Source organism: Arvicola amphibius, chromosome 4, assembly GCF_903992535.2.
Source record: "Arvicola amphibius chromosome 4, mArvAmp1.2, whole genome shotgun sequence".
Classification (NCBI taxonomy): domain Eukaryota; kingdom Metazoa; phylum Chordata; class Mammalia; order Rodentia; family Cricetidae; genus Arvicola; species Arvicola amphibius.
In genome coordinates, this window is record NC_052050.1 from 114,270,538 (window position 1) to 114,297,116 (window position 26,579).

A 26,579-nucleotide genomic window follows, 5' to 3' on the forward strand; every position below is an offset into this window, starting at 1 on the left:
ATAACAATTTGCTTATGTACTTTTGTTTTTCCCTGTAGGGACCTTTAGAAATAGAAATATATTTTCTCTTACCTAGATGAGAAAAGTTCCTCAATAGCATACATTATTTATTTCATTTTACAACAATTATCCTGTAATGGATATAGTACTAACTGTGGAGGCGAATTTGAATTGGACTATTTTCCTCATGACACACTATCAGTGTGCTGTTAAGTAACTTAGCATCAGAAACTCCTCATATATGAAGACGATGAGTAGAGTTCATCCCCTAAGACTGCTCAGTGGAATGCAGGTAAACACATAAAAATAGAATTTGTTTATATGAGTAACTATTTTTAGAAAAGACTGCTGGGTAAAGTGAAGAACTCTTTCCTGATTAGATGTTTCTGTCAGTGTGATATTAGCCACAAACATCTGAGAAGAGGGAACTTCAATCACGAAAATGCCTGTACTATAATGGCCCATAGGCAAGTCTGTGGGTATTTTCTTGATTAACGAATGACTGATGTGGGTAGTATCACATGTAGGGAGGTGGTCCTGGGTTGTATGGAAAACAGGCTACCTAGCCCAAGGAGCAAGGCAGTGAGTAGCTCTCCTCCATGCACTGAGCTTCCGATTCTGCCTCCAGTTGTTGCCTGGAGCTCCTGCCTGACTTCCCTTCATGATGGGCTGTGATAAAATAAACTCTTTCCTTCCCACATTTCTTTTGGTCATGGTGTTTAATGCATCAATCAGAACTTAACATCCTTCTTGAACTCGGGAATCCTTATGATGGATAAAAATTCTTTGAGATCACATAACATTTCATGTACTACATTAGCAGCTTCAAAGGCAAAACAGGAAGGCATCTGCCCACTGAGAGTTTACAGTTTAAAGATAACGAAATGCAGCAAAGAGTCATATACAATAGAGGTGAAGACGGAAAAACTCTATGATCAAATCTAAATGGTTCCTTGTAATTGGAGGAGATCGAACTGAGTTTTGAGTTTGGGAACAATATAATCCGCATAGATGGCACAAGTACCAAAATGAAAATATACTTTTCAAAACTATGTCTGAGGAGTCACTGTTAAGTGGCCTCTTGACAAGCATGAATAAAATTTAAAGACCGAAAAGTAGTCAGGATCTATGCTTCTTGCATAGAAAAAAAGCAATTTACAGTTTCTTTCCTAGCTAATTCTGCTACACATGGGCACAGACATTAAACATGCAACCTTTGCTACAGCTTCCTCATCACCACAATAATAGGAAAGAAATTAATGTCCCTAGATATTTCTTTTAAAACTCACCTATTTTCCAAAGTACCCACACTGCTAAATAATTCATGTCTGAAACTTTTTCTAAACTTTATCAGAAGGTACTACATTAGCATATATTTATTTATAGTGTAGAGGAAATTCTATGACATGTAACTATCTGATGTTCTAAAAAGATAACAAACAAATTCCCAGTTATTTGCAGATTATATTAAAGTCAGGACCATCCTCCATAAAAATAACTTACTCAGAGCTCAAAGAAGCTCATGATTTCCCAAAACTAGAGTAGATGAAATTGATCTACATTTACAAACCCACATTCTTCATAAAGGTTGGTTGTTTGAGTCCACAGGATAAAAAAAAATGCAATTTATTTTCAATTTTTTTCCAAATTAAAAATTGCTTCCAAGTACACTATCATCATAATGTATTTTTAACACACAAATTAAATGGTGTTAAATAGGCTTTTTATTAGATAGATAGATGATAGATAGATGATAGATAGATGATTGATAGATAGATAGATAGATAGATAGATAGATAGATAGATAGATAGATAGATAGATGATAGATAGATTAGATAGATAGATAGATAGATAGATAGATAGATAGATAGATAGATAGATAATAGATACATACATACATACATACATAAATACATAGATAGAACAAGAATTCAAGCTTTAGTTAATTGTAAATATCTAATCCATTGTTAACATATATTCAAGTATCTCTAAAGTCACCTTGAAATATGTATCCCAGAATATTGAACAATTGGAATCATCCAAAATGACCACACTTAAAAATGCATTTATAATTAAGTATATAAATATGGATTAAGGTCTTTTCATTTTAGCAGAAACAAATCATATAATGTCATGGTTTTATGTTACTCACTTGCTATTATTCAGATATATATCAGACTTCAAGTGAATCTACGTAGGTATCCCATGGTACAAAGATGAGGGATCTGGTGTAGCTATGAAAAGGAGAGCAATGTGCTTTGAGCATTATTAACATGGAACACTCTTAGCTGCCCACATAAGCTCATGTATTTGAACAGTTGGGCCCCAGTTGGTGGCACACTTCAGGAGGTAGCGCCTTGCTGAGGGATGTATAAGCATCACTTAGGACAGGTTTTAAGGGTTTAATCTATCCTGAATTCCTATTCCTTCTACTTCCAATTTGCAGATGAAAAGGCAACTAGCCAGTTTCCTGTTCCTGCAACCTGTTGTCATGCTTTCCCCACTGTGATGGACTCTGTCCCTTTTGAAGCACAATGAGAAGTGAATTCTTCCTTTCGTAAATTCATTGTTTATGTTACTTTATCATAGCAACAGCAAAGAAGAGAGTACAGATATTGCACAGCAAAATTTCATAAAGATTAAATAAAAGCATAAGCCTTCCCTCCCTTTTAGCCGAAGTGAGCGTGTAGAATGTCTTATTTCATTCTCACAGTGCATGTGTTTTCCATACTGGAGCAGAAGCTATTGTAACTCTTCAGGTTCTCCATCACCTTTATTTATGCTGAGATTTAGCTCCTGAAAACCCCCTTAGGTCCAATCTACAGGAGACATGATTGTAATGTGATTGCTCTCCAAGAACGGGGAGACTACAATTTGACTAGTGTCCTGTCTGCTCTAATAACTCATACTAAGAACAGTTTCCCAACAATTCCTACATTACTAAGAATCTGGCTTGTATTTTACCCAAAGGAGAGCTTTGAAACCTTGCAGAATATATTTAGTACTAGAGATTTCTCCTTGCTAGCCATTTAATTATATTAGAGATTTCTAAAGAATGTGATTATGCATATATTTTTAATGAATAGTATAAAGTGTGTCTGAATATGATGAAGTATATTAGAATATCTTTGTTGTTTCTTTGATTTTTCAAAAATTTTAATTAAGCTTCCAAAACATAACAGTTTATTGCCTTTGCTCTAGTTTGCCTATAAAAACTGTGATGAAGGTGCTATACATATTTGACACAGAAAGAAGTTTCTTAAATTCAGTGTGTTTCAATTTTTTTCAGTTATAAATATGGATAATATGGCCTTCATATTAAAAAGTACTGTGGCAAAGAAATATGAAATTGTGCACTAGAACTTGGGGAGGTGCTTAACACTCTGAAATGGCAGCTATCTCAGGAATTACAGAAACATTAAAAAGAAATTTAGGGGTTTAGAGAGATGGATCAGCAACTAAAAAACAAAAAACTTACTGATCTTGCAAAGAACCTGATTTCTCTTCCTACCTAGCACACGTGCCAGGTAACTCATAACTCCCCTCCAGCATCAAGAGATGCAATATTTTTTTCTAACCTTTAAAGGCACCTGTACACACATGGTGCATATCCATACATTCAAATCACATATACATACAAATAAAATAAGTAAGACAAAAATGTTTGAGATATGTAGATCTAAGCATTTACATTAAAAATCTGATGCCCGAACTTAGTTTAATAATTGGAAGACATGTTTGTCTGTCTCTTTACAGAATCCCACCATATGACAGTTTGGTGAACAAATGTTTTAAAATTTTGTTTTCACCTACTGAACACCCTCAAAAAGTGGACTAACTCAAGAGAATATTCTTCTGAGCTCATGAGGTCATGTGCAACAAACTTGAGACTTTGGATGCTAACTGGAACTTCATTTGTAATTGAATGCACTGGAGCAATGAAGCTGAAGAATGAATTTGTAGTGGTAGATGTTTTGTTACTTGAGAGTTTCACTCTGCAACCCAGGCTATGTGGAATTTCCTGTTTAGATAAGCCTGGCCTTGAACTCACATAATCCTCTTGCCTCAGCTTCCCAAGTGGTAGAATTACTAACACAAAAACTCTGACACTTCTCTTTAATGACATCTATCAGTCCATGTAAACGCTGAAGGAGGACAGCCTACCATCATTGATGTACTTCCAAACATAAAACATGACTGCATTTCACACCGCAGTTACTATATGGTGGTTTACTTCAAATTAATAGCTACACATTTATCAATATCATTTAAAATTAAATCTATTTATACTTTAAGAAGACAGATCCTTTTTCCCCAAAATCAATCATTTAATAAATACTTTGGTATCAATAGATTGATACTCATCTAACAATTAGTTAGGTCAGCCTTGTTCTGTTTAACTGATTAACCTTCCATTAGACAATGAGTACTACAGAGCTGTAGTTAATTCCTCTAACATTGTATTCCCAAAGTACTAGCTCATTCAAGATCTGCAATCCTCATAGGCTCATTCACCATGAGATTGCATTTATTTAAATTTCATATTTTTATTTTATTAAAAAAAGCTTTTGATTTTACATACTAGTCCCAGTTCAACATCCCTCTCCTCCTCCCACTTTCTCACCTCCCTTCATCCCAGACCCATCCACTTCTCAGTGGGAGTAAGGCCTCTCTTGGGTAGTCAACAAGGTATGGCATACCAACTTGAGGTGGAACCAAGTCCCTCCACCCTGTATCAAGGCTAAGCAAGGTATCCCACCACAGGGAATGGGCTCCAAAGGGTTGGTATATGCTCCCAGGATAAGTTCTGGTCCAACTGCCAGCACCTTCCCCCAACAGATCAAGTCACATTTTTGCCTCCCACATTCAGAGGGTTTAGTTAGGTGCCATGCAGGATCCCAACTCTCAGTCCAGAGTCTGTAAGCTCCCACTAGCTCTGGTCAGTTATGTCTGTGGTTTTCCATATTATGATCTTGACTTCCCCACCCAGTACATATGATGCCTTCTCCCTCTCTTCAACTAAGTTTCAAAAGCTCAGCCCAGCGCTAGACAGGATTTTTATTTTCCAGAGTTCCAGACACACTGACAACAATTCTAGAAATATGATTCTTGCTCTTGATGATATCTGATTTACAGCTCTCTCGTGTTGAGGGTGAACATAGGATACAGAGTCTGAAATCAGAAATCTTCCCTAAATGTTCTGTTACTTTATTATTGTCAAGAGAGGAAGGGGTCAATTTTTTTTTTTGTTTTTCTCGCACCCAAGTACTTCAATCTTATCTAGGTTCTTCAAATTTTTAGTAATACATAATCTACATTCAAGTATTTTAATTTTTCTCACATGAATTTAGCTTCTCTTTTGTGCCCAAAAAAGTTATAATAGTGAATTATACTTATAATTCAGATGAATGGCCTGAATCTTTTCATGTGGTTTTCTTTTCAGAGTCTATAAAGAGTCTTCAGTTCCTAAGAAAATACATATTGTAAATTTTGTACTTATATCTTTTTACTGGTGGTTCTAAAATCTCAATGTCTTATTTGGATTATAGATACCAACATAGTGTAAGTCACTGAATAAAACACACTGAACCAAATTAGCTTTCTATACTTGGCACACAAATATGATGAATAATAAATGTCAGTGTAGTATAGTAATTTAAACTTGTAGAAGGTATTTCTGTAGACGTTTTATAGAAAATTTTGTTGAAACTATTCATTAAATTAATAGTCTCTTATGTTTTGACTTTTGCCACCAGGTTCAAGGAACAATCTTCCCAGCTCCAAATTTCAATCCTGTGATGGATGCCCAAATTCTAGGGGGAGCACTCCAAGGATTTGGTAAGCCTGAGAAATAAAGAATTGCCCACAAATATCTCACTGTCAACTCTTGGGTAAAATTCCAAAGCAAATAACATAATCGGAAGTAATGCATCCTCCTGACCTCTGCACTTGCTGTTATTTTAGCTTGTTTCTGTTGCTACTTACTCTTGCAGCCAAATCTAGCATCTTAATCTCCCAGATGGCTCTGTTTGTTCACACCTCATAAATTGTCCCAATATACTTCTGGCCTGGAATGTGTTTCTTTCTCTGGACTGTTTTTAAACTAAATATCCTCTTTGCATTCCTTCTCTGAGCACCCCAGCTCTACCAACTGTGCCACCCAGGGCACCTTTCTTCCTAGCCCCTTCCTCCTTGATAATCATTTGCTTTGTCCCAGTCCATTGCGCCTGCAGACTGGTCTGTGAGTTCCTAGAATATGGTATTTAGCTTAACAAATTGATGTTCATCAGATAAGATCAGAGTTTAGAAAAGAAAGTTACAAAAAGGAGGCAGTACAGTTAGCTTGTTTTTAATTCTTTGTTCTTAAAGGCTCAATGTAAAACTGTTAAATATTCATTTTTTAACAAAAACCATTTTTAAAAGATTCTAAATGGGCAGGAATATAAACATAGACAATATAAAAGAGGTAATTAAAGAAGAAAATTAAACCCATGCGTAAGAAAGCAAACTCAACTTCAGGACATGGTTACTTGCTTTACAGAATCTGTCTGTCTCTTTCCCCTCTATCTCTCTGTCTCTCTTCTCACTATCTCCATCTCTGCCTCTCCGTCGCTCTCTTTTCTATCTGTCTTTCTCTTTCCTGTACATGAATGCCCACTACACACCTACACACCTTTGTGTTTCAACCATGAATAGCATACCACGCATAGGAAAATAACATAGTATTAAATATGTTTTCTGACTTTGCCTTTAGGACGTAACAATCATTTCATGCCTTTTAAAGTATCAATAGTAACTAGAAAAACTACAGAGAATAAATAAGGCTTTTTTTCAGAAATATGACTGTGATTTTTTCTTTAAAATTGAAGTACAGAACAATTTGGTCACATACACACACAAATAATAATACATAAATAAATTCTTTTCTCTAGTTTCAACTTTCCTGCCATTATACATGGAGTGAAAGTATGGATTCATTTTGACTGTCGTGACATTTTGCTTATGTGGTTTAGGCTGACATATTTTAGTTGTTTGGAGTTTGATGGCATAGTATCCGGGAAAGCACTCAAGGGTAAGAGTATAGTTTCATATGTACAAATAGTCTGCAATTTTAATGAGTTTGGTCAAGTTCAATTGGAAAAGATAAATATCAATATTTTGCTCAGATATTCTTAATTATATAACTCTAAAGATAAAGAAAAATGGACTCTAAAGAATATGAAAACAAGAAATCTTAGCAAAAATTGTAGAAGTATGCTTAAATAGGTATTTATTCACCCTAAAATGGAACACTTCTTAGAATTGCATCTCCTAATAATACCCTCACATTCTCAACTCACCACCATTAGTAGCTACTTACCTACATTTGCAGAAAAGCTGCTTGTTATTGTCATTGTTGTTTATTTTTTTGTTTTTGTATTTATCATCTATAAGCATGTATTTTTTGAAATCTCCATGTGACACTGGCAAACCGAATCCATTCTTAACCTCTATCCCTAAATCTTCACAACAGGATACACAAGTCAAAAGTAATCTGTTTTTAAATACTCCCACTCTGATAAATGTGGCAACCTTTACTATGTGAAGGACCTTTCTTGCCGTGATAATAACACGAGACTTCGCAGAGGTTTTTTTTTTTTTTTTTTTTTTTATCAAATTGAAGATATGCCTTTTGATTACTACTTAGGTTAGAACTTTTGTCTTGAACTGATGTTACATTGAAGCATTTATCTAACTATTATTTTATCAATAAAAATTCGGGAGTCAGATATTGGATGATGATGATGGATCAGAGAAGAGGCAGAGTAGTGACCACCTTTCTCTTGCCCTTCACAATCCCGAAGATCAGAGAATCTCCTAAGCCTCTCCCTACTACTTCATATGCCTCTACATGTGTCCTTGATCCTCCAAAGCCTTTATGACTAATTTGGTTAGCTAGTAACCAGCTCCACCCTCTGATTCTAAGTAAATTTTATTATCACTTTAGGCACTGTCAAAGTGCAATCAAAATATCCCACAATATTGCATTTTATCAAATGCCTTTTCTACATCTCTCCTTATATTCACATGAATTTGCTTCTTTAAAGTGTCAATTACATAGGTTATACTGATTGTCTGATGCTAGACCTATGTATTATTTTTCATACACACTGTGTTATTCAATTCTATTTTCTGGGTTTTGTTTTGGAGGGAGGATTGCATCTTTGTTCATAAAAGATTTGGGTCCATAGTTTATCTGTAGTGTCTGTCTCTGGTTTGGATGTTAGAGTAATGCTGGAGGACATCAGAACATTTCAGGAATGTGAAAGAGATGGAAGACAACTGTTAGTTCTTCTTTTAAAATCTGTTGGATTAATTAATAAAAATATCTAATATTAACAAATTTATTCTGACAGGCTATTAATTACTGATTCAATTTTTTATGGTTACATATCTATTGAAATTGTCAATTTTCCTTGTATAAGTTTGACTACATACTATCTTTGGAGAAATTGGTCCATTTATCTAGACAATTAAAATTTGTAACATAAAGTTATTTATAATGTCCCTTTATTAGCCTCTTAATGAAATCGATGAGTAATTGATTCTCTTTCATTTCTTTATTAGTATTTTGTTTCTGTATTTTAATTAGCACACTATAATAAAATTTTTGAGATCCATTTAAAATTATTATGAAAATCTCCTAAAGAGTAACTGAACAAAAACTACTATAAAAACTAATAAGCACAAAGTAAGTCAAAGAGAAAGTTTGTATGTAATCTCAGCAGAGCAACAAAAACAGATGAGTAGAGTAATTCAATAAATGTTGTGATTAGAAGAATAATCATAATAATAATAATAGTATAAATCATTGAAAAAAATCTATTTATTATTCACAAATATCTTTACAGTCTCCTCTCTTTAAATTATTTATCTTTCTCTTGTGTAAAATATGGATAGATAGATAGATAGATAGATGATAGATAGATAGATAGATGATAGATAGATAGATAGATAGATAGATAGATAGATGATAGATAGATGATAGATAGATAGATGATAGATAGATAGATAGATAGATAGATAGATAGATAGATAGATAGATAGATAGATGATAGATAGATAGATAGATAGATAGATGATAGATAGATGATAGATAGATAGATGATAGATAGATAGATAGATAGATAGATAGATAGATAGATAGATAGATAGATAGATCGATGATGGGTAACAAAGAAGGCATTTACATGTCTGAGGATTTTAAGATAAATACCCTAAGAAAAAGGAGGTCATTAGGCTTTAGATAAAAAATTAATGTGCTTATATTGTAGTCAAGCAAATGCAGGAGTTAAAGTTACCTTTGTCACTCCAAAATACAACACAATAAAAGCAATTATGATATATTACTGCTATGAATATTGTGATGTGATAATATAATACTTTGGTATGAATAAGTATATACAACACAGAAAAACAACCATGATAATGGGTAAAGGACCAGGTTCAACCCACAGTTTGAGAGCTTCATTTCACCCAACTAAACTATGCAGACACCTTGCAATTCCACTATTTCCTTCTGGGTCATTCCCCTTTCTTGGTTGGATCCTATGAAAGCACCCCAATTTTTAGAATACAAGTTCATTATAAGTCATATATGTAGCTGTGCTGTAACAAGGATGTGGTGCTCAATTACTACTCATGAGTTTGAAAGTTTGGGGGAGGGCAGCTCTCTTTTAGGAGGGTAAACCAGATATCTGAAGAAAAGCTATGTTTTCCTTACCTTCCTATGTTTCTTGTGGAATTTTAGGTGGAAGGAATGCAATGTGTATTAATGGCAGAGGTGGGGGAGCATCTAGGATTCATCAAGCATTGCTATTGTGATATCTAATTGTATTTAAAAATAAGATGCTAACAGGAATAACACCTGCCCATTGGCTAGATATGATTAGTCCATAAAGTATGGATGCTTGCTAGAAACTGAGCAAGAACTTCCTTAATTTTCTGTTACAATTCCTTCCTAGAATGTAACAAAGACTTGCTGATTGACATCTTAACACAACGCAGCAATGCACAGCGGCAGATGATAGCTGGGGCCTACCAGAGCATGTATGGCAGGGTAAGACTTCTGCACCTCGACCTGCTTCCTTGGCAAGTGCCTGAGCATCAACAACCTTCTCGGAGAAATGAACCTATAACTTCCCTCACTTTCACTGAACACGTTTCTGAACTTCGTATTAGTTAGAAATGATCTGTCCTGTTCTAACATGTTTTAAGAAATAAGAGCATATTATGAAATGTATATATGTGTGAGGTGTATTCACACTCACTGTGTCTACCTCTGCTTTTCCAATTCATACAGCTTCTTTCAAATGAAAGGCTAGGTAACCTTTTATGCCACTTGGTCCAATTAGGCTCTGAAAGTGTTGAGCTGGGAATGGCTATATGGAGCTTTAGGGGAAGCACAGAGAGAACTAATGATTACTAACGTCAAAAATAATATATTTTCCCCCAGTTCTCTGCAGGTCCACACCTAGCTCTGAGCCAATATGAATTTTCTTCTCCCTTTTCTTCTCCACAGCATGCAGTGATGGAGACCATTAAAAAGCGAATGGCAGTTTAAAAATAGTTTAAGGCAATAAAACTATCCATGTTTTAAAGTAATCACCTTCTAATTTCAAAGCAAGTACCATTAAGGAGTCTTTGCTTTTGTTATGCATTTAAACCACAGATTCAGAACAAAAACTCTTTAGGCCAAAGGGGCCTGAAATGGCAATTACTTTGTCAACTGAACATTATCGATAAAACACTCTCATAAAACTTTCTCTGCAGTTAGTCCATATAAATTGACTTTACAGCTCAGCCTTTGAACAACCATAACACATCCAACACACAGTAGTCCTTAGTTTTAGAATGGTTAACGATCCAGAAAGCTCTGGAAGTGGAGAGATAAGTTGAATTAAGCCAAAGGAAAAGACAGTATACCTTTTGTCCACATAAAAATGTCACCTCAACTTAGGCTCCCAGGAATAACATTCTTGCAAACAAAATGTAACTGTAATAAAAATAGCACACATGCTAATCTAATGTGATATAAATGGGCACAGAACTATAAGTGATGTGACTTCCTGTGAACTTTTTTTTTAATAGAAAGGAGTACTTATTTCCTAGCTTTTCATATGGCAAGTTAATTTAGGTCAAAGAACTTTTGAGTATCAAACACTGCAAAATCATCACAAAGAAGATTAAAATGCAATATGAGTTCCTTAGACTCAAGGAATTTAAAACCCATTAAAAATAACTTGTGCTGGAGTGAAACCCTTTTCACTAAGGTCTTAGAGTTGATTACTCTGCGCTCTTGCTGGACAATTGGCATGTCATTCATGATCACTAAATTACTGAGGAAGCAGGACAACACAGAACCAGGCTTGTCCATCACATCAGAACCATTGTCATTAGGGCGGTTGTCAAGCCCTGCCATTTAGCGTCCCCTCACATTCTTTCCTTTCCCTACGTTACAATTCTTGATTTAGATCACCATGGCTTTCTGCCCATACTAATCCTAATTGGCTTCTACTAAAACTATCCCCCACCTCCCTTCTTCTCCTAGACCAGTCCACTATTCAATCTAAATCCAAAATAATGCAGAACATATAATTTCTTTAGTATTTATTCTATTACTCCATCATAAATGCCTATGTGTGCAAGGCACAAACCTGAATCTTTTTCCTGGCATGGAAACACTTTTATTTCACTTTTGTGTTACATCTGCATTATTCTCTTCCTCTCTTTCCCTTTCCGTCTCTCTCCTTTACCTTTTCTCCCTCTTTCCCTCCCCCTCCCTCTCTTTTTCTCACTCTTGGTCTCTCTTACATACCATTGATGTATCCTCCAGGAAGCATCTGTACTTTCCCACAGCACTTCTGCCAGCTTCCCCATCTTCTGTCCTCAGGAGTCTCAGTTTTCGTTACATTGGCTGTATTCATAACTCTACCCATAAAGTACCAGACACTGGAACCCACTCCTGAAATCCAGTAGAACCTAACTCAAGTATTTGTTTATGTCTCTTCCTCATTACCAGTGGGCAAACTTGGAATAACTTTTGTTCTGCCAGAGCTTAGTATAGCATTTGCCTAATATCAAGACTGTTTGCTTTATGTTTGTTGGATGACAGTGACCTCAGATCAAAGTGAAGCTCCTCCAGTAAAGTGCATTCAGGGTGCTCCTGAAAAGCTGCCCAGCTTGCCATGTGCTTTCTGCTCTTAACTAAGTGCTTTGTGTTTATATATTATCAAGTTGACTGTAACACCTAAAACAAAAATATAGGGACTGGCTTATTTTGTACCTTCTCTCTAGAACTCAGTCCAAGGTCTAACATGGAGGATGTTCTTCATTTAAAGTATAAGCCAATCTGGTGAATTAGATTTATCATAGTTGTCAGTATGAATGTGTAAGTAATTAGATTACCCACTGGTCTTTCCTACCACAGCAAGTATTGTGCTGTTGACAATGCAATAGGACCAAGCAAATGGGAGAAGGTTGCCCATGCATGACAAACTTGACAACCAGACAATGACTCCTTAAGGGCTTCAACCGGAGCATTAAGCAATTCATGTTCCCATTTTTCAGCTATAACAAGAGTGGTCAACTCTGAAATATATTGATTTCTAGCAATCACTTAATCACAGCATTGGCTGTGTAATGTCATGCATGCTCAGAATAAAATCATGTGACTAAATTGTACCTTCCACAGCCTCTCGTTAATGTCCTTTTTTCTCAAGTAAGAATGCACCAGAGTTGTCAAAGACAGTGACTACCCATACATTCTTCAAGGTTTCGTTCAATGTCAACTATTCCAGATAATTTAATATATCTTTCAGTGTCACTCACTCCCAAGGCATATACTAACACCTGTAACTCCTTCTCCTACTACTGTGTGTACACAGCAATTATCATCATAATATATCAGCCCATTCTTCTCATGTTGTGTCACCTCCCTCTGAAATACAAGCTCCAGAGAGGAAGGAATAGTTGTTCTATTCACCAACCTGTTCAGAGCACCGACCACAGTCCCATTGAGATGGCTGACACTATTGACTGAGTCATGGTGCTTAAAATGCACATGTCAGAGCCACACCTCCCAGTGTGATTATATCTGGAAATAGACTTCTAAAGATGTGGAGGAGGAAAGAGTAGATCCTTAGTTCAGTAGGATGCCTTTCAATATGGGAGGGGAGCCAAAGGTGTGTATGTGTGATGAAAAAAAGGTAGCTGTGTATATGCCAAGGAAATGGACTTCAATAGAACTCAAACCTTCATACCAAGACTTTGGACTTTTTGCCCTCCACATCCTGAAACAGAAACTCTGAAATCCTGCTATGGCACACCATGTTGTCTAATCCCATTAAGACTGCATACATAGATGTGAATTATGAAGAGTTCATTCTTCAGACTCACTTCAGATACACTTTGCCTTCTTGTCTCTGAGCTTCATGGTTAAAAATATCAATACTTAAGAGAAACATAACTAGGAAGTAGTTTTCTAGAAATTATCTAATCTACTTTATAGATGGCCCTCCTTCCTATAAGAAGGGTTCTTTCTTCTTCAGACTTTATTTCTAGTTTGAAGGGGGCAATAGATATAGTTTTAGCCCCAAAGACTAAACTTTATAGTTTACTGTATAGTTTATACAGGTAAATATTTTATAAATAACTAATAGTAATTAAGATGAGTTAAATAAACCTCCTGATGAAACTAGAAAGTTAACAAATAAGAAAAATAATTTCTGATTTCTAAAATATTTTTTAAGAATTAAAGCTCCACAAATTCAGAAAATTGCCTCTGCAATTTTCTTATTGAAATTACCACTCTTTGGAATGATACGTACTGTATCTGCTAAAGCAGGAAGGAGGAACAAGAGGAGAGGGGCTGGAGAAATGGAAAACTGACTGCTGTCACTCCTGCATTAAAGGTGGACCCTCTGGGCTTCATGTTGTTCTGTACATAAGGCATTCTCAAAGTTCACACTTCTACCCCCTTGCATTATGATTCCTGATTCTCTTGATTCATCAGCAGCACCGGATGATATGAAGATTCTTCAATATAGCCAGTTCATCATCCGGGCACATCTGAAATCTCACTGCAGCTTTAACCATTCCACAATGCCCGTGAAACTGAAATCTCACTGCATCCACAATCATTCCATAATGTGTTGGAAAGGGAGCGGCAGGCTGTTTCCTGCCTCCAGGCTCCCGGCCACCTGGCTAGCTTTGCCTGAAAAAATTACATGGAGACTGTATTCATTTAAACACTTCCTGGCCCATTAGTTCTAGCCTCTTATTGGCTAATTCTCACATTTTGCTTTAACCCATATCTAGTAGTCTGTATTGCCACTTGACTGTGGCTTAATGGCATGAGTCTAACCAGTGTCTGTCTCAGAGAGAAGAGCCGTAGCATCTGCCTGACTCTGCTTTCTTTCTCCCAGCATTCTGCTCTGTCTACTCCACCTATCTAAATTCTGCCTTATCAAAAAGTCAAGGCAGTTTCTTTATTTGACCAATGAAAGCAACATGTAGAAAGAAGACCCTCCTACACCAATAATGCCTTTGTAACTGAAATCTCACTGCATCTATAACCATTCTATAGTGCCGGTGTAACTGAAATCTCACTGCAGTTTTACCTTACCTTTGTCCCCTGATCATGCCTAATGGTGGTTGTTTTTCCATGTTTCTTTCATAGACAAGATGCTGTTTGTCTACAGTTAGCACACAGTCCTTTATGTGTTTTTCTTTCAGTATTTTGCACTTTCATATTTATATGATGTAAGTATTTAAATATTTATGTATGTTATTTCTTGATATATATATATTGAAAATGCTTTATTTAAATACAGTACTATTTTATGTAAGGCTTATTAAATTATGTATCTATATATTATATAGCTATGCAGTAAGCACTATGAAAGGTGTAAGATTTTATCTTGTTTACAAGATAGCAAATTAGTCAACCAGGATGACATAGATGTTGGTAAAGAAGATTCTTGATGAGAGACAGAAGAAATTTGAGTCATCTCATTAGTAATAGTCAAACACATCTGAGCTTTATGAAGTTGTTCCCTGAACTGTGTGAAGATGCTCTCATACAGGGGGCTGCCTTGTAACCAAGGAACCAAGAAATTCCAAAAACCAAAGCCCTCATGACTTAAGAAACTCCCACAAGTCCCATCTCTCAAAGGTTCTATCGCCTCCAAATATAGGTACCTTGAGGACCAAGCATTTGATGTGTAAGCCTTCAAAGAACATTCCAGATCCAAACTGTTCCAATTTCAATATGCTGTGCTATGCTGTACTTCTCTAGAAGACCAAATAGTCATTATTCTCATAAGTCAAAAATCAACTACCCATGTATCCACTAGAAATAATGAAATAAATAAAATGTGACAGTGCCTGTGCAGAGTAGCTATGTGAAGGAGTATTCTCTTACTGCAGCAAAGTAACACCAGTCTCACAAATGTCTTTGTAATGAAACACAATTGTGTGTTTGCACAGGGGTCACACACTGAGTAGAATTAAGAGAGAGTCTAACCTTCCATCTATGAGCTTGCCTTTTGAGTATTTCAGTAATAGGCCTTATTTTGTGATTAATTAGGAAAAGGAATCTAAGTTAAAAACACATGAAAGTGTTCCCCTGAGTCTATTCAAACAAAGAAGATTTCACACTCCCACCTTTGACCCCACTGGACCCATTTGAAGATGCAAATAAAAGAAACTGTGGATGAGAAAGCGTTGTTTTATTTTTAATTTAATCAGAGTGGTCAGAAAGGGTATGGTATGGTGGTGGCACAGAACAGCTCAATTTGAAAAGCAAGTACTTATTAGCTTAATGGAAGGCCAAGCTGTGATTCCAAGGGAGCCTGCTTCAGGCCAAGGTTTCAGTAAAGAGGAAATCAGAAGCAATGAGGCTGGGGAGAGTCACACTCCAAAGGTTGCAACTGAGAAGTTATTTATGTAGCTCCAAGTGAGAATTTAAGGCTCTCATTAGGAAGCCGATTTGAGTGTTCCTCTTTGAACTTTCAAAGTATACTTATTTAAACATACAATTCAATATTTATCTTCCCAGTCGAAGGCACAGTCTCCTTCCTGGTGCCCTGATAATAGCATGCTATTCCTATCTCAATAGCCCTCGCCCTGCTGTACACTGTGCCCAGGTTATTACCCTGATTTCTGCACCCTCCGATCATGGGAGGCTGCTGGGAGCAGAGCTTGCTTTCCTTGTTTGTTTTCAAACTACCGAGAATAACTACAAATAAACAATGGCTGAATTACATGCTGCCCTATCTATTTGCTTGCTCACTTTGTTCTTATTTTGTACTTAGCAGTTAGCAGGCACAGCTACAGGGTCTGATGAAAGAACTACGGAGAAAGGGGGTCAAATCTCTGCCATGGTGGAGCCACTCCATGCCTTGGTGCTAAGGACCCTTACTAGTAAAACATGTCAGTTTTAAGACAGTACCTACTGTGGAGTAAAGGGAAAGTCAGATGGGAAATGTGGGGCCAACTGGGGCCTGCCGGACTAAGTGGGTATATGAGTTTTTCAGAGAAGGCTGTAGGGGTGAGGGTACACTGGGGAAGAACATAAAAGGTGGAGTGAAGACCAAAGTCAGACAGCAGAGCAGATCTGCTGTTTCAGAAGCAGGGGGATGACCACCATAGCTAGAGTAGACCAATCAGGAGCAAGGAGAAGAGCAATGAGGGCCAAGAGGTGATCAGAATGTATCATAAATCATGTCAACCCTGCTAAGAATGTGCGTGTATAGTTACATGCAATGACATATTCTATGTCTGCTTTCTTCAGAGATAAACCACAAACAATATAGAAGGATGACGGTGTTTATTTTGGTGTGGGAGAACATTTAAGGCAGAAGAATGATTTTCCAATTTGTGTTTCTACAGATTATTATCATCAGATTTTTAAAGAGAAGGTAGGGAATAAGCACACAAGGAAAACTCACCAGATGCCTGTTCTGTTATTGTAGAAGAATGATAATGGCCTGGGCAGGGTTCCCAGGAGTGGGAACAGCAACAGTTGCTTATCAACAAGCTGCTTAACAAGCACAGGGGCTGAGCAAAGCATTGGATGACGTCATCGCATGAACCTCACAGACTTGCTCAAATAATGAAACCAAGAGTCACTAAGCGATGAAAACCATCTCATCCCTGCTGTGTTCTTACAGAATCACCATATGTGCAGCCCACAGAGTATGACTGTGTTTCCCAGTTAGAGACAACAGACTGTGCTGACAATGGGACTTGGTGAAAATAAGAGAGAGGAAAGATAACAGACGGAACTCTGAGCTGTGGAGCTAGAAAGAGACAGAGACTAGGAAGACAGGAAGATGGAAACAAGACTGTAGCGTAACCGTTTACAGCCAAAGGCTGCTTATTTGTAAGCACTGTTTAATAGTTTGGAGGGAATGGCATTTTGGGAGTACATTTTGAAGTGTTAAAAATATTATTAAACAATTTCATTCAAGTCTTGTAATGCTTAGACCAACCCTGTGAAGAGGGCTGCTGTTTTCTGTACTCAGAGTAATGAAAATACAATGAAACAGTAATATTCTTTCAATCTCATGACAATAATTTAAACAAGATTAATAGTTATAACAGTGACAGTAAAGGATATCTAATATATATGGCTTCTTTCACAAAACTGTTACTTAACTGAAGTTTTAAAAATGAACTTACTCTAGCGCTCTCTCTCTCTCTCTCTCTCTCTCTCTCTCTCTCTCTCTCTCTCTCTCTCTCTCTCTCTCTCTCTCTCGCACACACACTACAAAATATAGATATATATCGCCATCTAGTGGCAATCCTAACCTCGGTTTGCATATGCGATATTTGTCTAGAAGATAAAAATGCTGTTATTTCATATGGATTGAGAGAAGTGATCAAACAAATGTGCTTCAAAACCAAACGAAAGATTTGGTGTGCTAACACTATCTTTAGCTTAAATAGTACATTTATTCTCTGCACATAATTAAAAGCTATTTGTTTTTCTATATTATTTATTCATGTGTTTGTTTATTCTTTTTTATGTGTTCATTTACATATTATGCGTGTTCTATCTATATGTTTTTTTACACAACCCTGTTGTACAGAAAAATGCTGAGTTTAAAAGTTTTTGAAACAATTTGTGTGTTAATAGACACTGAAAAAATATAGATGCATATGAAGTTTTATTACATACCTAGATCATTATAATAAAATAAATTTAAAATTATATGGGTTTCAAATAAGGAATCAGCTTAGGTTTAAGGGAAGGCTGGTAGGCCAGGAGCCAATACATGTGTTTCACAGTTGCATCCACTGCTTGAACGTTCTTATCTCTTCCGAATGGCATAGTGAATCTGTCCATGTGTATTCACATTTTCAATGCACTGCTCTACACCTCATTGAACACAAACTCCGCATTCACAAAATATATGCTGTACTCACTGTCTAGGCTCCCAGTACGCTACATTCCAGTGCAAAACAGACTGCCTGGCCTTTGAGGCACATACCTGTAATCACAGCATTAAGGAGGCTGAGGCAGGAGGATAGAGAATTCAAAGCCAGTAAGACTTTCAAAAAACTACAGATAAACCACATCAAGGTACTGTCCCTTATTTCTCTCCTGAACAGTGCACTACTTATATTTAATTATAGATTTGATGCAGAGAATAAAAATTCTTTTCACATCAAAATCCCTTTTGGGAGATAGCAGCAATAAATCGTGGTTATTTAAACCCTCACACTCTCTCATCTACTTTGATCAGATCCCCATTTTCAGGAGCATTTCTTTGAAAACAGGTTGGAATAAACAATGTCTGAGTCTCCAGAAACATTTAGATTTCAAACCAACTTGATACTGACTTAAAGTTAGTTTGAGAACTCCATACAGACATCCTACTTTACCTGACCAATGTCTTCTCTGTGTTTCAAGTTTAATCTCTTCTGATATTGACTTAGCCTTGTAAATAAAGTCTCAAACGTTTGAATTTATTCTAGTAGAGTTAGTTATGACTCAGTAATAGTGTTAAATACTAAATACTGTTGCACACTTTTAAGTAGATCTAGATACACTCTATAGGTTTTAGCAAAACCAAATAAACACTAAACATCTCTCAATTGTCCTGATCAACATTAAGAAATATAATTTAGCAGTTTTTAATTTCTTCACATACCAGAAAAATAGAAAGCAAAAGCTAAAGTATTGGTTTAATATTTTGTACCTGTATTCCAAAAACTAAAATATGTCATGTATGTTTTGCTCTTGAAGTATTTAATTTTCAAGATATTAAATAATTTGACTGTTATTTGAGAAATTTGTATGATTAATCAATTTCTCTAAGGTTTTAGTCCACTAAATAGCCAAGTACACCCTACTAAAAAGATTTATATAATGAGAAACTAAAGTAAAAGACATATTTTATTTAAGGATTAGTGATTCATTAGTTCTATCCAGGAGACTAAAAACCCCAAACTGAAATGCTTGCAGGTTCAATGTTTATTTTTACAAGGAAACCAAAAGAGGCATGAGAGTTGGGGAGTATAGAAAGAAATGGCTCCTGTGCTGATGTGACTAAAAGTTAAAGTAAAGCCACATAACGATGGAAAATACACAGATAATGTATGTTATTATGCTCTCTTTGAATTGTTTTAATGCTGAGGAAGAAGCAGCAGCTGCTAAAAGATAGTTGTTTATAAATGCTGCTAAATTAATGTCATTCACAGATGGGATTAAAGTAGTCATTCATTTTCAACCCTCCAGTCCATTGTCCGGCATAACCCAAGGGTATGTGTCAAAACCAAACCACACTTATCTTCTAATACTAGAGAAAGGACATTTTCATAGAAGACTTCTCATAGTCCTATTTCTCTGGTAAATTGGGGTTATAATTTTTATGTTTCCTTCTTCATCCATAGGACCTGATTGCAGATCTGAAGGAACAACTTTCTTCTCACTTCAAAGAAGTGATGGTGGGCCTGATGTACCCCCCACCATCTTACGATGCTCATGAACTCTGGCATGCCATGAAGGTAGTGATTGACCCAATAATACACCTGCATCAAATACAGACTGATCCAATAATACATCTATGACAGGGACAGGATCAGATTTCAACAGAGACTTCCTTGGGATGCTCCTGTAGTTTATGATTGGGGAGACAAAGGAGAACATCTAATATGTACTTGTCTCAGCTTTCTGTCCTGCCTTGTTTCTGTTCTCCCACCAGTTCCCACAGCTGTTTAGCCCCAAAGAAATCACACAGAGGTCTATATTAATGATAAATTGATTGGCCCATTATCTCATGCTTCTTATTAACTCTTATAACTTATATTAACCCATTATTCTTATCTATGATAGCCACATGGCTCAGTACCTTTTTCAGAAGATTAATCACATCTTCCTTCTTCTGTGGTTGGGACAGGACTGGGAAGTAATGGGCTTCCTCCTTCCCAGAATCCCCCTGTTCTCATTGACCCACCTCTACTTCCTGTCTGGTTGTCCTGCCTTTACTTCCTCCCTGGCTACTGGCCAAACAGCATTTATTTAAAACATAATTGACAGAATATACACAATTGTCCCACACCACTTCCCCCTCATTAAAAAAAAGAACATCTATAGTCCAGTTTTGAGAATGTGGGTGTAGTTTTCCAGGCTACTTTCTGCTGGTTGCGGACACTGATAATCTTATGGGGACCTAAAGAAAATTTAGAATTATGATCAAGTCCTGACTAGAGTATCCTGTGAGTCTTGATCATCTCAGGCAGCAGTCTTGAAACTGTTCTGGATGTAGGACTCAGACATCTGGGCTATCTGTTCCTATCAGAGATTTCTCGGGTGGTCTTCCTTGATCAAACCTGATTTTTCTTAACTCAGAATGAATCTACAGCCTCTTATTTCCTGTGGAAACAAAAGCAAAATCTCTTCTCCAAAGTAACATACCTTTTGACTTCAAATTTGAAGTAAGGTATTTTCAAAATACCTACCTTGGATTAATTTAGCAGCATTTATAAACAACTATCTTTTGGCAACTGCTGCTCCTTCCTCAGCATTAAAACAATTCAAAGAGAGCATAATAACATACATTATCTGTGTATTTTCCATCTTTATGTGGCTTTACTTTAACCTCTATTTCTTTTATTTTTACTTTAACTTTTTGAGACAGGTTCTCTGTATATCTTTGCCTGTCCTGGAACTCCCTCTATAGACCAGGCTGTATTTGAACTCACAGAGATCCACCTGCCTCTTCCTTCCAAGTGCTGGGATTAAAGATGTGTGACACCACACCTTGAACTCACAGAGGTCTCTCTGCCTCTGCCTCTCAAGCATTGGGATTAAAGGCATGTGCCTCCATGCCTTGAACTCACAGAGGTCTGCCTGCCTCTGTCTACCAAGTGTTGGGATTAAAGGTGCATACTACCATACCCAACTACTGTCTTTTTTCTTTTTTATTTTAAGGACTTTAACTTTTTCTTTTCTTTCTCAAGCTTGCATATATTTTTAACACACTGTAAACCATTTAGAGGTTTTCTTCATCTTTGACTCTCTCTTTACTGTATATCTGTCTTTTTTTCTGACCATGAGTCTTTAGTTTGCTAAGCAATATGGAGAGGATTAAAGCCATGGCTTTGTGTTGGGACTAGTGAGTCCTAGCCTTCAGCTGGATGTTGGGACTAATGAGTCCTGGCCTTCAGCTGCTCTTCCCTCCTAGAACCTTCTAATTGAAGTTACTAGAAGCTGTACCTAGTTTAGAAGATCAGAGGATGGGATTTTCACCTGTTGACCCATTGACTGCAGTGTATTTAAGTCTACATGGTGTTAATAAAGAGGGGCTTTTGGTATCAGTGTTGGAAGGTTTGTGTGTCAGTCTGTCTCTGCATGTTTATTCTCAACCTCCAGCCCCTTGCCAGAAGCTCATGAACTTGGGTCTAGCGCAGACCGGGGCCATGGTGTGCAGCAGCTTTGAGCACTGGATCAAGCCCATTCCTTAGCTTTCTGAAATTCCAGGCTCATGGCAGAGGTACTGGCCAGAGCCATGTTTATTGCCAAAAATCTGTAGCATTTCAAGGTCCTTGCCAGCAAGCAAGCTGCAACAGTGTGTCCACAACCAACCCTCAAATGCCCTCTCTGTAGCCGGACCTCCTACCTCAAAGAGTCAGAGTTTGCACTGGCAGAATGGCCCAGAAAGCCATCATTTTAAAATGGCACAGCTTTTGTCCTGCTATTGCTGAAAACCAGAAAGCATGTGGTCCACTTTTATTAACACCATTTAACTGTTTCATGGCAGGACCTCTTAAAGAGCTGTAGGATTTTGCAGTTAAAGCTGAGTCAGGAAGCTCTTTTAAATGAGAGTGCTTGCCTCTAGCAAGCAGAGCCCATCTGAGAAAATGCTGCTATAAATAATCCATTCTTAACTCTATTTTCTTTCTAGAATTACTTCCCAAGCTCTGTCAAGCTTTATGTGGATGCAGTTGTTCACATGAGCACCATTTGTTGTCAGGGTTTCTGTACTGCCTGGTTTCTGTCCTCCCTACAGGTCTCACAGCCATTTAGGCCCAAAGAAATAACATAGAGGTCTGTATTAATGATAAACTGATTAGCCCATTAGCTCAGGCTTCTTATTAACTCTTATAACTTACATTAGCCCATTATTCTCATATATGTTAGCCACATGGCTCTTTTCGGCAGGGCAGGTCATATTTTGTTTCTTCAGTGTCTGGACAGGACTGGGAGCAATGGGCTTCCTCCTTCCCAGAATTCCCCTGTTCTCTTTGACTGACCTCCACTTCCTGTCTGGTTTTCCCACCTATACTTCCTGCCTGGCTACTGGCCAATCAGCATTTATTTAAAACATAACTGACAGAATATAGACAATTGTCACTTGAATGTACTTTCTGCCTGCTCAAGTAATATTATCTCCCTTCTCAGGCCTTCAATGGGGTTGAAGATTAGATAGTCATAATTACAGTCCTCTTCTGATCTAGCCAAGCTATTTCCAATACAAGACTTAGACTCCTTAAAAGAGAATGTTCATTAAAACATTAGCATGTGTTCCTTGCTTAATATTGTTTATGCTGATTGTAATTCTAATCTTATACTTGATATCTGTTCCTAGTGTATATTCTTTTCTATTGGGTTTGGAACTCTATTACTTAAACAAAATGGTGAGATACGGCAGGATCTCCTTCCACTCCTTCAATCAATAGCCTTTAAGATACTAGCCCCACTTGGGCATGGTCTCTTTTGCTTTAAAAAGCAGAGGTAACCCCCCCCCCCCCCTCTCTCTCTCTCTCTCTCTCTCGCTTCTGTTTCTGCTTCTGTCTACTAGACTCTGTTCCTGGTTGCACAGAGGGCTGCTGTCTAGGACAGTTACCTGTAAGTGTTCCCCTTAAATAAATAACTCTTTTATTAATAATAATTCCAACTGGTATGGGATTGTTTTATGACTAATGTCTATATGTACCCATGGCAATAATGTGGTAAAAAAGAGGCTTTCTGGGAAAATGACATCTATGAGACAACAGGCTGGGGCCAGCCTTTTCTTTGGTAGCAGAGACTCAAATATAGTCATCTCTAAGGTCAGCTTCAATGGGTTTGAGTGAATTCATTCTCAGAGCTGCTCACTTTAGTCTTTCTTCCATATGTGTTCTCAAGTTGAGGAAAATATATTTAAAATCACGGGAATCTTTTAAATTTACTCATAAACATTTACCTAAGAATCAAAATAAATAGTAAATTAGAAACAAAATGTCAAGGATATTGTTATTTTTATGTCTTTAAATTAAACACATATAGGAAATACTGCCGAGGTGCATTAAAATTTTACTTCTAAAGAATTATGACCTTACAGAAAAGTTGTTTTCATGAAATGAATTACAGATTTGTTACAGATTTTATTGTATGAGGATATGGGAGAAAGGGGGCCTTGACTTCTTTCAAATGCTGGCATTAGACTCGTGGAGACAGTTAAAATTCTTCATTGTGTGCTTTCTTTTTATTTTATTGATTTTTATTAAGCTCTACATTTCTCTCTGCTCCCTTCCCCTTCAACCCTCCCCCACAAAGATCTTGTCGTTTTCTACTTCCCATGTAGATTAGTTCTATGTATGTCTCTCTTAGTGTCCTCATTGTTGTCTGAGTTCTCTGGGATTGATTTGTATGCTGATTTTCTTTGTTTTATAATTAAAAACCATTTATGAGTGAGTACATGTGATAATTGTCTTTCTGTGTGTGACTTACCTCACTCAAAATGGTGTTCTCTAGCTACATCCATTTTCCTGCAAAATTCAGGATGTCGTTATTTTTATCTGCTGTGCAGTGCTCCATAGTCTGCTTTCTAAACACCAGATGACTACAATATGTGACAGAGATGAGGTTTAAGCAAGAAACAAAAAATTAAAGACACATTAATTTTAATTATAATATTCACTGATCAGAACAGTGATTTTATAAAATTCCAGTCAATTCCAGCCAATCACATTTTTTTTTCAAATTTTACATGCCAATCCTATTTCTTGTGAAACTATGCTAGAAAACTGTAAGAATGAGGTCATACGTGACTGTTGAGAGGGAATTAGCAAGAATTCTCAACACTTCACAAAATGTTAAGGTGTCCCAAGGACTTTCTCCAAGAGATGTGCCACCTTTAAGACCATAATGACAGATTAGAACATTGTATGCTCTAAGATACTGCAGAACACAGCCAGTTTCAGTGCTGTGGCAATCTGAGCACAGTTCCCAAGCCAGGGGGATGCAAGCACAGGTCACCAAAATATACACGATAAATTATGAGACCTGTGTTTGCTAACTTCAAAATACTTAAGAGCTGGTATTCCAGCAACACATGGAGTTTCAAATTCCACTCCAGGGGAAAGCAGAAGCACTTAGTGGGCTTTACTGTGTTGATTGGGAGTGCCCATGCTGTTGTTTTAGGTAAAAGAAGGAAATTCCAGCAGACAGATGACATCATCTTTCCAGGGACATCAAACAGTGGACAGTTAACACAGACCTAAGATTGAGCTGAGTTTTATCCTGAATGTTCTCTCTTTCCTCTCTGCCACCTTTAAGAACACAATGAATGCTTTGTTCTGGTATTGTACAGAAAGTAATCAATTGTTCCAAATAAAAGTGTCTTCATATTTCCCTCTAACTTTTAGGGTGCAGGCACTGATGAAAACTGCCTCATTGAAATATTAGCTTCAAGAACAAATGGGGAGATTTTCCAGATGCGAGAAGCGTACCTTTTACGTAAGAAAATAAATGAATAAGTATATATTATGTACATGTGCAGTTATACTTTTCAAGTAACACATAAAAGTATTTCATTTTATGTATTTTAAATTCTTTTAAGGCACCCATCTGGTTTATTTCTCTGTTACTGTGATAAAACACTGACCAAAAGTATATAGACAGGGGCAGATTATTTGACCTTCAGGTCCCAGTCCATCTATGATAAAAGTCAGTGCAGTAACTCAAACAGGAATCTGAAGTACGGAACTGAAGCAGAGATTGTGGAGGAGCACTCCCTACTGACTTGCTTCTCCTGACTTGCTCAGTAACTTATCTTGTCTAGCCCTGACCCATCTGTGCAGAGATGGCACCATCCACAATAGGCTGTGCCCACCTACCTCATTAGCAATCAAGAAAATTCTACTACAGACATGCCTACACACCAGTCTGAGGAAATCATTTCTTTAAATGAAAGTCCCTCCTCCCAGATGAGTCAAGATGACAACCAAGATTAGGCAAGACAGGTTATCTGACAATTGAAATATGACTCACTGGAATAGAATGGGGTTTTTTGGAAGCCCTGGAGTAGGTGGGAGGGAGGATGGGGAGGTTGATCAACAGGTATATTGTCATATACTAGAGGAATAAGTTCTGATAGCCTGTTGAACAGGACAGTGAAGAACAATAATAATAATGTATTTTATACCTCAAGGTAGCCAACAGAAAGGAGTGGTTGCATCAAATAATAATAAGTGGTAGACAACATTACACAATGTACTCATGGGTTTTACCATTATATTGTACGATATAAATATATACAGCAATTATGTATCAATCAAAAGACTAAAATATGGAAGCCAACAAATATAATGAATGTTAATCACTCAAAATCAATGTGTTCATTAAATAAAAATAATTGTTATTATGCTGAAAATGGAATAATTCCCTAGGAAATCAAGCAAATTTTCCTTAAATATAAGTACAAATATCTATGAGGTAGATGCTTTAGTATGACAGGAAGTGCCTGCACCTTGATACAGACGTGTATTATCCTTTACCTAAGAGACATCTTGAGTATAAACAAAATACAGCAAGCAGTGAACATTGCTCAACAAATACACTTTCTTACTTAATGTCACCATAACTACAAATTACCTCAAAATTAAATGTTTTCACATTTAAAAATAAAAAGGTGATAATTTTCATATTAAAAATGTTTTTAATTTCTGCACCATTGTATATTGTGAACATCGAGAATTCCTTACATTCAACCATCACACTTCAGAAAAACAAAACAGAAAAGAAAGAAAAGAAAAGAAAAGAAAA

The 26,579-nt window shown here is 36.7% G+C and overlaps 1 protein-coding gene across 1 annotated transcript in view; it reads left to right on the forward strand.

Annotated features, from left to right (window-relative positions):
• Positions 1–456: 456 nt before the first annotated feature.
• Anxa10 (annexin A10) overlaps positions 457–26,579 on the forward strand; it is a 46,123-nt gene continuing 20,000 nt past the window's right edge. The window contains exons 1-5 of the mRNA XM_042054917.1: positions 457–467; positions 5,730–5,839; positions 10,006–10,100; positions 19,943–20,056; positions 25,181–25,271. Of these exons, the coding sequence (XP_041910851.1) occupies positions 457–467; positions 5,730–5,839; positions 10,006–10,100; positions 19,943–20,056; positions 25,181–25,271 (421 nt within the window). The remainder of the gene's footprint in view (positions 468–5,729; positions 5,840–10,005; positions 10,101–19,942; positions 20,057–25,180; positions 25,272–26,579) is intronic.